General features: G+C 38.9%; 2 protein-coding genes across 6 annotated transcripts in view; both read left to right on the top strand.

Annotated features, from left to right (window-relative positions):
• The window catches only part of LOC121888075 (LIM zinc-binding domain-containing Nebulette-like), a 121845-nt gene that overhangs the window by 66987 nt on the left and 39032 nt on the right, over positions 1-15826 (top strand). The window lies entirely within an intron of this gene.
• Positions 1-15826, top strand: part of LOC121888074 (nebulin-like) — a 75555-nt gene that overhangs the window by 25471 nt on the left and 34258 nt on the right. For 2 of the 3 annotated variants that reach the window (XM_042399348.1, XM_042399347.1), the window contains exons 15-33: positions 199-303; positions 1468-1578; positions 3064-3171; positions 3324-3434; positions 3610-3720; positions 5001-5111; positions 5419-5529; positions 5757-5867; positions 8446-8556; positions 9071-9181; positions 9963-10073; positions 10392-10502; positions 12182-12292; positions 12605-12715; positions 12966-13076; positions 13772-13882; positions 14221-14331; positions 15167-15277; positions 15374-15481. In XM_042399348.1, the coding sequence (XP_042255282.1) occupies positions 199-303; positions 1468-1578; positions 3064-3171; positions 3324-3434; positions 3610-3720; positions 5001-5111; positions 5419-5529; positions 5757-5867; positions 8446-8556; positions 9071-9181; positions 9963-10073; positions 10392-10502; positions 12182-12292; positions 12605-12715; positions 12966-13076; positions 13772-13882; positions 14221-14331; positions 15167-15277; positions 15374-15481 (2097 nt within the window). The remainder of the gene's footprint in view (positions 1-198; positions 304-1467; positions 1579-3063; positions 3172-3323; positions 3435-3609; positions 3721-5000; positions 5112-5418; positions 5530-5756; positions 5868-8445; positions 8557-9070; positions 9182-9962; positions 10074-10391; positions 10503-12181; positions 12293-12604; positions 12716-12965; positions 13077-13771; positions 13883-14220; positions 14332-15166; positions 15278-15373; positions 15482-15826) is intronic. The other variant, XM_042399349.1, reaches the window with a different exon arrangement.

The raw sequence follows: 15826 nt of genomic DNA, 5'->3' as shown, positions 1-15826 counted from the left end.
CACCTTCATCACCTTCATCACCCTCATTTTTAATACATATAAAGTACTTTTATATGATTCACTGTTGTGTGCAAACATGAGACTTGACTTGAGTTTTAAAAAACTTTACCAGCTGCACATAGACGTTAAATCAAACAGTTAATAAATGTTTTGATAAAGATTATTGATTTGTTTGATTATTGATTATTGTTTCTGCAGAATAAAGACAGCGTGAAGAAGGAGATGTCCAGCTCGCTCTACTCGACGCTGCCCGACACGTCAGAAACCAACTTCGCCAGAGAGATGACGGACATGCTGAGCGAGGTGCCGACATCCATAAACATCAGATAATCATTTTAGATTAGATTAGATTAGATTAGATTAGATTAGATTAGATTAAAGTAGATTAGATAAAATCACATTAGATTAGGTTGGGTTAAATTAGATTAGATCTGATTAGGTTTGATCAGATCAGATTAGATGAGAAGAAATAAAATTACATTAGATTGGATTAGATTCAATCAGATTAGGTTTAATCAGATTAGATCAGATTAAAGTAAATCAGATTACCTTAGATCCAATTAGATCAGATTAGGTCTGATCAGGTTAGATTAGATTAGATATAGATGAGATGACATTAGATTAAAGTAGATTATATTAGGTTAGGTGAGGTTAGATTAGAACAGAATAAAGTAGATTATGTTAAATTAGATTAGATCCAATTAGGTTGATTGATTAGATTAGAGGAGATTAGATTAAATCAGATTAGATTAGGTTAATTTAGATTTAATTAAATGAGATGAGATTTGATCAAATTAGAATAAATGAAATTATTAATCAATTAATTAAATCAGATGAGATGTCTCTAAATGTGTCTAAAAAGTCTCAATATGACTTAACGAGTGTAATCTCCAGATTAAATGAGATGTTGTAGACGTTGAACATGAACACTGATCCGAATCCTTAAATCCGGTCAGAAACACTCAGCAGGTCATCAGCTCCTGGTTTCTGATGTTTCCATCATCAGTCGTGTCATCACAAGTGTAATTATCATCAGAAAAGGATCAAAGAGGTTTTCTGTGTTGCAGCCTTGAATCTCAACGACGTCGTAGAGATTACGGACCTCACTAATGAGTCTCAGCTCGCCGTCCGATCTGTGAAGACACAAAGACGTGTTCATCAAACACTCACGATGAAAAGAAAACTGTTTAAATAAAATGACAAAACACAAAGAGCAGAAATAAATACTAAAACCACAAGATAAGATTAACAACTGAAAGAAAAAAGGTTAAAATTATTGTATTTATGTTTATTTATATGTCATTTAACCCTGAAAACACGTTGTTTTCTGAACCAATAAAGGTTTTTTTTAACAGTAGCAGGTTGTTATTCAACATCACAGAGACGAATTCCTGTTCACCTACCTGGAAAACAAAATAATCTGTCGAGAGACGTTAATCCTCATGTTTTTGGTTTTGTGTTTTATAGAATAAGTACAAAGAAAGCGGGAAGAAGAGCCGCTCTCAGAGTATCTACTCTCAGCTGCCGGAGACCGCTGAGATGCAGTTCGCTAAATCCGTCTCTGAGCTGCAGAGTGAGGTGAGGAATTCATTTATTTTTCTTTAAAAAAAAAAACAAAAAAAAACACTTCTCATACAGCAGAACCTGCTTTCTCCCTTTAAACCAGTGACACAGAGAAACCAGTACTGAGAATAAACTGGTCCGGTCACATATTATATAGTTCAGTTAGATCAGTGTTGGTCAAATTTAAAGACAACACATATTAACAGTATCTCTGAATGTGGCCTCTGATTCCTTTCTTTATTATTATGACATTTAGGTTAACGTGATATTTCAGTCTTGGTTTATTTGGTTGCTATGGTAACAGCAAGTGCAGTTAAATGCAACAGCAAACTTTCAAGCGGCGACTTTGTCAGAAATGCAACATTAGAGCAGCTGCTGTGTTTGTTTACAGAGCAGCCAAACAAACTCATGTTGTTTTAATGAAGCCGATTGATAAGTACAGGACAGCAGTTTTTACCCAGTAAGAGGAACTGGTTAGCTTCCCATAACATGGCTATCACTCACTTGGAAAAATTAAAACTTATTCCCAATAAAAGCCTCTCAGTGTTTCACCAGTTGAATGCTTTTAATGTGAAGCAGCAGCAACAGGAAATGCTGTGTTAGCATTAGCGGTAACTCAATACAGTTCTGATAAAGCTGTAGGAGAGTGAACGATGAGCCTGATATCAACTGAGAAAAATTAAATTAAAAGTTAGACTGAATCTCTCATGTGTAGGAAGGTAATTCCAATCCAGCACAGGAATGATGGAGTCCGCTACTACAAATGAAAACTACTCCTGTACATAGAGAGGTCGTTACAGAATGTAAATACATTAAACTACTGTTGCTGAAAAAGTACTGACCATAAATAATACAACCCCGTCTCACCATCTGCGTACAAACAACACGACTTTACACTTTCAAATTGTGTGCAGGTGATACGCCAATTTAACACCACGTTGTTAAACATTTAACGCCGTTGGTTAGGTTTAGATACAATAAACCTCCTGGTAAGGGTCAGGGAAAGATCATGGTTTTGGTTAAAACATTAAAATGCAGTAAAATTGTCAAAAATGCCAGACATGATGTTAAAAATGTCCAGCTGGTGGTCTCCAACAGTGCTCTCCTTTTTGCCAGCTGATTATTTATCATCCACCCAACCTGCCTCCTCCTGATAAGCCAAAAATCACCTTTAAAAAGGAAATAAAGTCGTATTATATGACGTCACTTCCCTGGGAAGGGTCGGCGTCTGCACCGCACGCAATTTGAAAGTGTAAAGTCGTGTTATTTGTTCGCAGATTGAAGAGAACTTGAGCTTTAATTTCAAGGATTAGAGATTATAACTTTAAACTGTTCAATTTGGACTTACTGTACTGCAGTGGAGCTTAAATAATGAGTCTTATTTTTATGAATTAAATTAAAGTTCTCAGGTGTCGGTTGTGTGTCAAGATTCATACGTCTGCTGATTTGAACGTTTGTCATGTTTCTTCTTCTGACTTTGTTTCATTTAATTCATTCTAGATGAAATACAAACAGGGAAAGAAAGACGTGTCCAGCTCTCTGTACTCTACTCTGCCTGAGACTCTGGAGACGCTGCACGCCAGAGAGGCCTCCGACCTGCAGAGTGAGGTAAAAATACTACATGTAGTACACGCAGTACACATTATCAACACGCACACCCACACAATGACAAACATCCATCCTCCGCTCCATCCATCCATCCATCCATCGCTCTGTCTTTTAATAGCTGGATAACACTCTGTGCTTCTGTTTATGTTCAGCTGAAGTACAAAGCGGCGATGAAGAACGGTTTTAACTCCAGTCTGTTCCACCTGCTGCCTGACACCATAGAGACGGCCCACGCTAGAGAGGTCTCCGAGCTCCTCAGCGAGGTACAGTAACTACAGAAGAAGAAGAAGAAACAAAGAGAGTTCACTCACAGCAGCATCAGCTTTAATAGGAACCTCCTCCTCTTCCTCTTCCTCCTCCTCCTCTTCCTCCTCAAGGGATTTTCTTTTACCTGGTTAATAAAGCTGCTGATCAAAACCAACATTTCCGTCCTTTCAGGTGAAATATAAAGAGGACGGTAAGAAGGAGATGAGCCTCAACTTGTACTCTGTGATGCCGGAGACCATCGACAGTCAGCACGCTAAAGAGGCGTCAAACCTGCAGAGTGAGGTATTCAAACACGTTATTATTTCTTGCTCCTTCGGTCCTTTGGTGCTTATTTCCTCTTTCATGTGGCCCCCTGAGTACGTCAGTCCTCTATTTTCTACATTTTGAGGGTTGGAAGATCATCCCACTGCAGTTGAAGTCAAAAATACTTAAATCAAATGATAACTTCTGTTTCTTGTAAACATTTTTAAGACAAATACAGATCGTAGTGCACTCTCCACTCAAAAATTAATTGTGTAAAAGTGTCTAATTATCTATTGATGTTGCTTTTTTAATCTGCTTTAAAGACAGTTCTGGTATTTTTACTCTGGGCTTTAATTTTCCCAGTTTTTGTCGTCATTAGAATAAAACTTTCATCGCTTTCTTCACTATAAATACCTTCAGGAGTGATGTGTTCCCATTTACACACATACAGCCGACTCTGATGCTGCTGATGTCATCTCGACGGCCGAAGAGCAAAACCTCCGATCTGAAAAATGCACTTTTTTGAGAAAACTAAAAAACACTTGTTTTCTTGTAGAATGCTATTTGTTAAGGACACCCAATACATATAACACTGTTTTTGGACTATATTATTATATTATGTGTTATAGATATTAATGCCTCACAAAGTGCACATAGGAGCTTTTGCACTTGGTGCAAGTTGGAAGAGGTTCAACAAAACGATGCTCTAAATTAAGTTGATAATTATAAATAAAATTAAGTTTGTTTTCAGGTAAAAAGATGTAGTAAATGTAATAATTACTACATTGTAGTATACTAGAGTCAGAATTCCTTAAATTCAGTGTATTTGCTTCCTCGTCCGCTGGAGATGAATGTTCAGTGATTCGTGCTGCAGCCTCTCTACACATCCAGGGACTCTGTGTTGTGTTTTCGTTTTGTTGTGTGACTTTTTTGTCACAGCGAAGGGCGGGATTATCCTGCAGACAGACTGAATATGAGCAGCCTTCCTTGTTCTCATCATCCAATCCGCCAATCAGAAAATTCTGCCGATAGGAGGTTTTGCGCTTTGGCCATAGATATGACTTAAAATATGCAGCGAACCCCCAAAGCAAAATCTAGCTACAAGGACCCCATAACGGTTCACACCAGACCTGTTCTGCACTTCTGCACGCACAGGTTTCTGAATGATGGCAAAGTATCTGCATTATAGGAATAAAACTTTTTTGCCACAGTGAGATGCTGAAATATATAAATGATATAAATGTTATACAAAGAAGAAATGTGATGCTGGAGCGGTCTGTTTTTCTGCAGCATGTGATTTTGCCTCCTGTCTGCTGCAGCTGAAGTATAAAGAAGGTCTGAAGCAGAAGATTCAGAGCAGTTTGTACCATCAGCTCCCAGAGACCACAGAGACACAGCTGGCCAAACAGCTGTCTGAGCTGCAGAGCGAGGTACAAGGACGGACTTTAAATATTATATCAGGCTGAGCAAAGTATTCCACAGAGCCCCAGAAAGCCTGACAAAACTAAAATATATTAAGAAAGTGTTGCTGTTCTTTGATAGTGTTGAGAGTATGTTGGTTAGTTTATGAACGAGGTGTTCAGAGGATGAAAAAGAAATCAAATGAAAGTGAGTTTTCTAATCTTTAACTAATTTATTTAAACTCAATGTAGGCAAAAGAGTATGTAGAGGCTACCTGGAGTGTATTACCACCACATTCTTAACATGAAAAGTGATCGTGTTCATTCAAAATTGCAGAGAAAGTACAAGGAGGCGGGTAAGAAAGAGGCGAACACCTGCCTGTACTCTCTCCTGCCTCACACCATGGAGATGCAGCACGCTAAAGAAGCCGTAGAGCTGCTCAGCCAGGTAACGTCGTCTCCTACTGTTATCTGAGAAAAATGTGGACAGTCGTTTGATTTCTGTGAGTTGTTGTAAGTCTGTTATTACTGATTTATCTTATCCAGCTGCATCATGAGTAATAACTTCCTGTCAAAACATAGAATCTGTCAGTTTAGCTGTGGGTCGAATGTTTTTACTGTTACTTAATCAAAGCCGTCCTCATTCACCTCCCTTTGCTTGTTGTTATTTCTCAGATTAAGTACAAAGAGAGCGGGAAGAAGGAGAGACCAGTGTCCTTCTACTCCACTCTGCCCCACACGATGGAAACCAGCTTCGCCAGAGAGATGACTGACATGTTGAGCAAGGTGAATGAAAACCCCAAAACATCCTTCAGTCACCTCTCAAAGAGCCACAAAACCTTAAAACCTAAAACCCACAACAACTGTTTACATGACTTAGATAATATATTCATAAATGTTCACACAGTGTAAGACTCCAGGTTTAGATGAGGTGAGGTGAATGAATGATATATTCACACACTGAGTTAAACTTTGTCAACATTTTACTAAAAGATGAATATTTTATAAATGTAGTTACAGTGTTAGTGTAGCTACTTGAAATAGTTTGATTTAAAATGTGTAAAAAACCTCACTGGACTCTAGAAAGTTTCCTGGAAATAACTAATTTTGTACTAATTATAGGAAAAAACATGCCAAGTTTTGAAAGAACTGCTCCATTTAAACCAAAGTAAATATTAATTTATTTATTACATGGTTTGTTTTAAGAAACTTCCAAAGAAACTGTCAGTAAATTATTAAATTATTATTTAAGGATTTATGGACCCTTTACAATAAAATATTAAAGTTACCTTCAATACAGCAGCTTCTATTTTATTCCTCTCATGTCAGCATCTTTTATGCTCTGAAAAGCTCAGTTTAAGGATCATTTAAACATCTACACCATGCTGTAAGCTAACTAAGCTAACTTGCATGACTTTAACTCTAGCAGAAAACTAATGCACAAGGAGAACATGCTTAAGATATATCTCGCTGTCAACAAATCCCATTAAAAGACCAAAACCAACAATGAACTGATCTACTAACAAGTATTAAGTGTGATATATATCTTATTCCTCTGTGCTGTAGACCTCTGTTGTTGTCACACACACCGTCCTGCTGCCAGAAATACTCACTAGAGCACCAAATGTGGATTAATACGCCTCTGAAAATAGTCCCTAACAAACGCTCTGTTTCCTCCAGTTTGTTTTCAGAAGTTACTGTGGGTTGGGAGGGAGGGAGGGAGGGATTACCCTTTGTTAGCTACAGGGTGATAAGTATCTCAAACATCCAGTCCAATAATGGATTTTTCAGCAAACTAATTGAATAAGTTGAATGGTGTCGGTATTGTCTAAAAGTGTATTATCATGAATTATGAAGATTCAATCTGCTCATTTGAGAAAATAAACGCAACTTTAGTTTATCTCAATTGCTTGAAAAATCCCTAGAAATGGTCTGCCCGGTTGTCCATTGTGATTTGACAGATCGTTATTAGTATCAGACTTAACTGGAATGTTTCCAAACTGTTACCTCCTTCACGCTATAGAGGGATATAATATGTTATTATTATACTTTGTTATTTTGTGTTGTTATTGTAACAAAATCTCTTATGTCTTTTTCTTTGGAATTAGAACAATTGATAACAAAAAAAAAGAAGAAATTACTGAGACTTTTTAAAAAATGGAACTATACATATACAAGGTGTTTTTAAAGATTTACATCTTCAGTAGTAAACAAGGAGCTGACAGACAGTAGAGAAGTCAGAACCTACTGAGAGACGGACTAACACATTGTTGGTTTTTGTGGGATTTGTTGACCATAAGAAACATAGAACAAAGCAGCCTTATCCTTTAAAAGAATGATACACTATCAAGATGATGTATCACTACTGTTGCCGTGGTTACATGCAGCCTTGTGTACTGATTTGGAACCTGTTGACTCAAAGTATATTTAAGTTTAAGTTATATGTTTTACATTCCCACAGTATAAACGTCTTTAAACATTAAACTGTAGACGTGAGATTCAGTCAAACAAACTGAGCTGATTTCAAATAAGAAAGTGCAAATAAACAAAAGTTAAAAGTTGGACTAATGTGGGGAATAACACTGTGAACATAGAACGAGATGAAATAAACATGAGGTCTCCGACATGCAGCAGGGATCCTGGATGTGCTTCAGCTGAGAGCTCAAGTCTCCTTAAAATAACCGGAGAGCTGCAGGAAGAAAGAAAGCTGTTTGATTAGTTATAAATAATCACTAACACCATTATCTAATGCTCTCTGATGTTTATACCTTAGACTCTCATCACAGGACAGATTAGCATCAGAAACAGGATCAAAGGGGTCTCGCAGTAATGCGCATTCAGTCGTTAACAATATCAGATGTGTTGCCGTGGAGAGATGGGAGACCGGATTTGTACCAAAAAATAAACTTTTTTGTCTCTTTGTGATCCCCAAAGAGCTTCAGGGAGGCTGCACAGCTGTATATAAAAAGATATAAAATACAACTATCACACCTGTTAGGAATTGCCAAAAAAAACACCTTCTGATCCAACCAAATCCAACGTTTTCTCTCCCAATATCAACTTTGCAACTCAGGATATCTGCCGATGCCGAGCAACGATCTGATAACAATTTTCCCCCAAAATTTTGAAACTGTAAACCTCAGAGTGCAGAGCTTGAGATCATTTTTATGTTAAGATCAGAGACGTCCTGACACTAAAAACTGACTGTATTAATGTAACTGATTCACAAACAAACAGAATTTTTTACCTACAATAATGAAGAAACTGTATTCGTTGATTGGTCTCATCTGGCCGACACCCAGTCTGTTTTATAAGTTCAGTATCTGCAGATCAAACTCATCTGTTTTGTGTCCTTCTCTTTCAGAACAAGTACAAGGAGGACGGGAAGAAAAGCCTCTCTCAGAGTTTCTACTCTCAGCTACCGGAAACGACGGAGACTCAGTTCGCTAAAACCATGTCTGAGCTGCAGAGTGAGGTGAGGGAGGGAGTTATTTAATGAAATCTGCTCTGACAACAGGTGTCTGCTCACAAAGTATGTTGTTGGTAAAATCCTGCAGCACTGAAGCAGCTTAGTCAGCAGCATCTGGAAAGACTGAAAGTTTGTTTTATGTCATAAGTTTGACTGAATAAAACAGTTGACTTAGTTATCAGTTTACATCCAAGTGCTCTGTAGTTTTAATACATTTAGTGATATTTAAACCAGGCCTTAGCAAGATTTTCTTAAAAACATATTAAAGCTTTAATATATATCATTTTAAAGCTGATTCCAGGTTCAATATCACAGCTATGCAGATGATACACAGCTTTATATTTCATTTGATTCAGGAGTGCTTTAGACTCCTTGTTAAACTGTTAACGGTTAATCAACAGTAACAAGTGACCAAGTTAAAAATATTTGTGTTATTGTGATGCTGGTGTAGTTGTAACATAATTAAAAGCAGTTGAAGGTTTGAAACTAGTTTAAAACAATAAGTGAATTTTGGTTTCAGATGAGGTACAAAGAAGCGGGAAAGAAAGGAGCGATGAGCTGTCTGTACTCGACTCTACCTGAAACTCTGGATACACAACACGCTAAAGAGGCTTCAGAGCTGCAGAGTGAGGTACACACACACACACACACACACACACACACACACACACACACACACACACAGAGCTCAAAGCATCCAACATCTGTCCACCTGTCTTTCGTTTACTCTCAGCCACATACAGTCTGCTCTGTGTGTCTCTGTTAGCCGTTTCATTAATCTGGTTGCAATCTGTTTGAGTCTCCTGAGCTACATGCAAATCAGGGCGAATCCCACTCCCCTCCAAAGGGTGACGCTCCTGAAGGTGTTTGGTAACTGCCAAAAAGAAGAAGAATTTGTTTACTTTAGCGGTTTAGTTACAACAGTAACAGTTTAGCGTTATCTAAGAATATGACACAAAAGCAGCAGATTACTGACTGTGGAGGACAGATGTACACCTTGCAGCGTACAACCTGCCAAAAATCCAATAAAGAAGCAGAAGCTAGCTGTAGCTAACAGCTAGCCATCAGCTAATACAGTATACAAGTATGACTCTTCTTGGCTGCATTAGCTTTTTTTGATTATTGGACGACTATTTTATCCGCCCAGTGTAAAAATTTGGAGCTTGATTGACAAATGACCAAAGTTAAAGGCTTGAAAATGTTTATCTGTCCAAAACAACAGACCTGTAAATGTCTCCAGCGAACCTGAACAAAGACTAAAAACCTAGAGCTTCAAGGATCTGTTTGAGAATGTAAAGGACTTTTCCTTAGCTGTTACTGTGTTCTTATTTCCTTCATCTTGTTCTCTGATTTCTTGGTGTTTATACTGTAAAACCTCCAGATTTAATGTGTTTTAACCATCTCCGCCGTAGCTGAAGTACAGGCAGGCTTTGAAGAAAGACTCGAGCACCAGTCTGTACCACCTGATGCCAGAAACCATCGACACTCAGTTTGCCAGAGAGCAGACGGAGATGTTCAGTGAGGTACGAGTGCGAAATGTTTCCATGTTGTTTGTCCATCTCACAGTTTCAAATCAGACTCCGTATTCCAGATTTATCAAATAACGAATTAATAAAGTATTTATATATCAATATTTGATAGAATGAAAGGTGCAAATATGTGTATTAACCCATCACCAGACAGTTTCTGCTTGTGCATTCAGAGGCTTTTTGCTCAGTAAGAGCTGTGTTTAGACTCTTTTTCTCTCAGCTGTGACCCTGTTCTAACATTTATAAACTAATTTCTGAGTGTCTGAATGAGTGGTTTATTATCATTCTGGCTGTATATTGTTTCTTCACAAGGTCAAATACAAAGAGGAGGGTAAGAAAGAGATGAGTGAGAACCTGTACTCTCTGGTCCCCGACGCCATCGACACCCAGCATGCTAAAGAGCAGACGGAGATGCAGAGCGAGGTGGGTGACTGTGGACCGAATATTCAATGTTTAGTTGATTTCATACTTTAACAGAATCACCTGGAGTCTTTATATGATTCAGGGATTTACCCTCCACATGCAGCACATTCACAAAAGATAAATAAAGTCTTTCAGATTGACTGAACTAAGAGATTTATTTACCATTGTCCTGTTTAATAGATTTAAACTTGTTCCTTTTCTAACTGCGTCTCCATGTAAAGTAGGTTGATGAAGCTGGTAAATTTGTGCCCAGAATGCAGTCAAAGCTCTATTTTGATAATACTGCATTCAGGTGAGTAAGGAAGAAAGAACAAGTTGGACCAAGAAATCCTTGCAGGAAGAATAGACCCTGTATTTACTGAGATGCTGATTCACACTAGATGAACAGTTGAATTAGGGATGCACGATATTGGATTTTTTGCAGATATCCGATATGCCGATATTTCCAACTCATTGTGGCCGATACCGATATATGCACATATTTTTACCAGCTGGCTGAGGAGACTATTATGCATGCAAGCATAGATTGTACTAAGTATGATCAAGAAAGACAATATATGAAGGAAGAGTTCAGGAGCTCAGCAGTAAAACTATAATGAACCTGCCAAGTAGGAGCAGCAGTAGAGTTTTCATTGAGTTTATTAGACAGACAGGATTAATGTGTAGGATTTAATCTCTGGTCCACACTCCGGAGCAGAAGGTGGCGGTAATGCACCTAATACGCTGGTTACCAACCGCCGTTATAAACCAAAAAGAAGAAGATGAAGTTTTTTATTTTTCAAACAGAGTGGTACATCCTGTCAGCCGAGGTGTTTCCTATCTGTGCACCTCGATGGACAGTTTCTCGTAACCAATCGGGGCTCGGTGGTCCAGTTGGATCCACATGGAGAGCCGGGGTTAACGTTAGCGTTAGCCGCAGCATGACTGGAGGGGCCAGCTAGCATTCGCCAGTCTCCCAGCTAACGTTAGCCCCGGCTCTCTATGTGGAGCACCGAGTCCCAGTTTGTTATTCGGGTTAAACTGGGAAGAAGCAGCTGGTCTGATGGGCAGCTGAGTGAAGTGGAGCCTGTGGAGGAAACACCGGGACCGTCAGGGTCACACAGTCCATCAAGGGAAGAAGAGTCAGGCGGCGGAGGAGATGGCGACATATCGGCCTCTCATAATCTCCAGAATTTGCTGATGCCGATATTTCATTTTAGAGCTTTTATCGGCCGATACCGATGACATGCTGATAATATCGTGCATCCCTAGTTTGAATTGTACAGATAAAAACATAGCAGCTATTTTTGAGGCACATTCCAGTAAATTTGACGACTTTTAGATCAGTTAAAATTAAATAAATGAATGTAATTGTAATACAATAGTAATTCTCCACCAGGATTGTATTCCTGGAAGTGTGTAAAGGCTTTGAAACAGCATTAAAGTTTGTAAAGTTTCAATTAGAGTTTAGTTTAGCTGACTTTATAAGCAGTTGGAGATTTAAAGACTTATACTCCTAAATACAATTTTAGAGATTCTGACCTTTGTATTCCTGAAATCCTGACTGTGGTCCTGGTTGCCTTTTCATTATTGTTACCACTGTGCTGCCTTGGCGGACGAGGACACCAGTGTTTAAAATGTACTTCTCAGTTTTCTGACCCTTTACCTTTGAGCTCAGTCATCTCGATCGTGTCTTTCAGATTAAATACAAAGAGGCCGGTAAGAAACACGCGTCGACGTCTCTGTACCACCAACTGCCTGAAACTCTGGAGACGCAACACGCCAAAGAGGCGTCACAGCTACAGAGTCAGGTACGCACAGACACACACATGTACGGTACATCATACATGCTTTGACTGCACTGATAGTATATGTAACAAAAAGAAAAGAAAATCCCTTGTTGGTGCAATCAAAGAAAGCTGATTCTTTGCAGGATTCAGTTCTCTCGAAGTTGATTCTTGGAAACTAAAAGCTGCCTTAAAGTTATGAAATCGCTGTAGAAACTTGTCAGTGGAGGAGCTGAACTGTACTGGTGGTTTTTTTGCGTGTCACAGGCATTGTTGCATCATTTTAAATGTCTCACACTGTGTGCCCCCCCCCCCCCCCCTCTCTGTGTCTTGCAGGTCTTGTATAAAGAGGCTGTCAAGAAGGATTTGTCATGTCCCGTTTACCACCAGCTCCCTGACACCATGGAGACGCAGTTTGCCCGAGAGATCACTGACATGCAGAGTCAAGTAAGAGCACGAAACTTCACGGGGAAGAGGACTCAAGTTTGGATCAGTTTTAAAGTCCTACAGTGTGTTAGAGATGAAAAAAACGGATCCATGATTTCTTAATTTTCAGTAATATTGGTGGAGTTTCTTGGGTGGAATTTGGTTTGTAGCCAATCAAATATTCACTCCTTACTCCTTTATTAGCTGCTTACTGTTGATATCATGTTATTAGTGATAATTACGTGGTTGTTTTCTGTCTTCCGGCTCGTAGAATAAGTACAAGGAGAACGGGATGAAGAGCCTCCCTCAGAGTATGTACTCCCAGCTGCCGGAGACCGCTGAGACGCAGTTCGCTAAAACCGTCTCTGAGCTGCAGAGCGAGGTGAGACGAGAGAGAGAGAGAGAGACGATAAAATGTCGATAAAGCTTTACAAGCAAATGAACTCGTGCATGTATAGATACAGCAATAAAACTGTTGAATTAATCTGATAAGATAAATGAGGTTAAAGCTGCACATTGATAGCTTGTAAGTGTGATTTACTCCAGTAAGACTCTACATACAGGAGGCTGGTGAAGCTTTATATAAAAAGAGACAAAAAATTGTAGTTAGATGAAAAAGTTACTGCACCAAATCTTATTCTTAAACATATCTAACTTTAAAATGTGTCATAACTCAAACTGTATAAAAAATGTGAAAATCAAAATGAACCACCGCACACTGTAACGACTTTACTGTGACTCTGTTAAGAGCAAACAACGCGTTTCGCCTGCAGCTTCTTCAGGTTCGTTCAGTGCGACTGCTTAGATAAATACATCTGAGTCACATGACTCATTATCACAGTCTTCATTTTCTCAAAGTGAACATTATACAAAGAAAAGACAATGAAAATATACATATTACAAAAAAACATGACGTGATTAATGTTACACAAAGTTACAAGAACTTTATATAATAATGTTTTATAATCCTGCGACCGACCAGCACCTGACTGAAAATACTGACTGTGCATGAAGAGTTCTGTCCTTTTGTATAAAAAATGTCTTTAAATGTTTGTTGTCTTGTTTTTTTTTTTGTAGTTAAAGTATAAGAAGTCCAGGAGGCAGGACGCCGGCAGCTGTCTGTACTCTGTGATGGCAGAAACTCTGGATACTCAACACGCCAAGCAGGCCTCACAGATACAGAGCCAGGTACCCGAACCCAGACCTAAAACTCTCTGTTTCTAAACTTAACCTACATTTGATCTTTACCTTATACATAATCCCAGTTTGGCCTTCAGGAAACACATTTATTTTACCTTATAAGCATAATAATGTTTTAAAAAATGAAAGAATGCCTGAAATAATGTAGATTTGGTTAAAAATAGGAGGTGAAAAAGCCAAAAAACTTAAATAAATGACGAACATTTCTTCAAAATTCACCAGTTTTGAATATTCCATCGTTACACTTACATTATCTGAGAAACTAAACGCCTTCCAAACCTGCAGATGATCCACAAACAAACTCATGACTCATGTCGTCCCTGCAGTTGAAGTACAAGGAGGACGTGCAGAAGGAGATGTCGTCCAACTTGTACTCCAGCCTTCCTCAAACCCTCCAGACTCAGCTGGCCAAGGAGGTGACGGAGCTGCAGAGCCAGGTGACAAACACTCAGCGGGAACCTTTTTCTCTTTAGTTACAGCTGTAGTAAAAGCTGTAATCATTTTCCTGTTTTTGCGATCAGTCCTTGAACACAGCAGCATTAAAGAGTCTGAATCAAAGACGCTGGTGATTGAAGGCTGCTGCAAAAACTCTGAAATATAAGATAACAGTATGATCGATTAAAAGCCCAAATTACTTAAATTCATAAGAAGAAACCACTCATTAGTATGATCATTATATCACATAACAACAGTTCTGTCATGTGCATGTAGACGTTGCTTGAAATCGGCAAATGTCACAGAGCAGCATCTCGTCCAAAGCTGCAGCTCAGGCCGTTAAACTGCTAGTTAATTACAGTTCTTTCCTCTTGGTGACCTTTGAGTTTTCTCCCTAAATGTTAGTCCATGCTGGGCTGTCGCACAGTGTCTCCTCTACAGCCGTCATGTCTGAGCAGGAGGAGGAGGTTGTTCCAAAAATAAAGATGTTACTCAGGCAGAAAACAGGACGTCTGAACGTTGAAGCTACATGAAACCGAAGTTCTAGATGCTGCCTTCAAGAAAACGTTTATTGCATTTAAATCAGCAGAAAAGCAGTCAATAAGATAATCCAGAACTGCTCATTAGTCCTCTTGTTTCAGGAAGTTAGTTTGTAATTTATCATTTACTCTGTGTTCGGTCTAAATTCACCATAACGTGGCTGCATGTTGGGTTTCCACAAGGAATAAAAAGAGAATATCCCTGGTTCTGCTGCATCGATTATGATCCTTTTTGTCCAATAGTGAGTCCAACAATGTTATAGAAATGCTTGTTTGTTTGTATGTTTATGTGATGCAGGTGAAATATAAGGAGGGCTGTAAGAAGGAAGCGTCGTCCGCTCTGTACCACCTCCTCCCCGAGACGGCGGACATGTATTTCGCCAAACAGATGTCAGAGATGCAGAGCGAGGTGCAGCGACGCTCTGCTCTTTCTATCCACTCATTAATATCATATCTACACTCTTTCAACGCAGTGATGTTCTATGTTGTGTCTTTTTCTTTCAAGGTTAAGTACAAGCAAGAAAACGAGGATCTGCCCAACACTTTATACTCTCTGATGCCTGAAACTCTGCAGACTCAGTTTATTAAAGAGATGAATGAGACTCACAGCGAGGTGAGAAACTCTCTGTGTTCTCGTTAAAGGACCTGATCCCGTCTTTAATCTTTTGAATCTTTGATGAGTGCACAGGATAAGATGTTACTGTCCTTTCCGCCTACTTCTTTGCTTTGAGAAGATGAAAAGTGATGGGCAGTGGGACTGGATGATGATTGACTGGATCTGTGTTGTAGTTTCTTAAAGGGGCAAATGCTCAAAAGCAGCTCGAGGATGTTTTTACTGAACATTCTTCACATTTTCACATGATTCCTGCTGTCAGTATCAATCGTCTCAGCACCAGAAGGAATAAACTGGACGAACTCTAACTAACAATCAGGTTTTTCCTGATTCTATTTCCATATT

The sequence above is a fragment of the Thunnus maccoyii genome, chromosome 21, assembly GCF_910596095.1.
Source record: "Thunnus maccoyii chromosome 21, fThuMac1.1, whole genome shotgun sequence".
In the NCBI taxonomy this organism is placed as follows: Eukaryota; Metazoa; Chordata; class Actinopteri; order Scombriformes; family Scombridae; genus Thunnus; species Thunnus maccoyii.
Note: the sequence above shows the minus strand (reverse complement) of the source record. Positions and strands in the feature narration are given on the sequence as shown.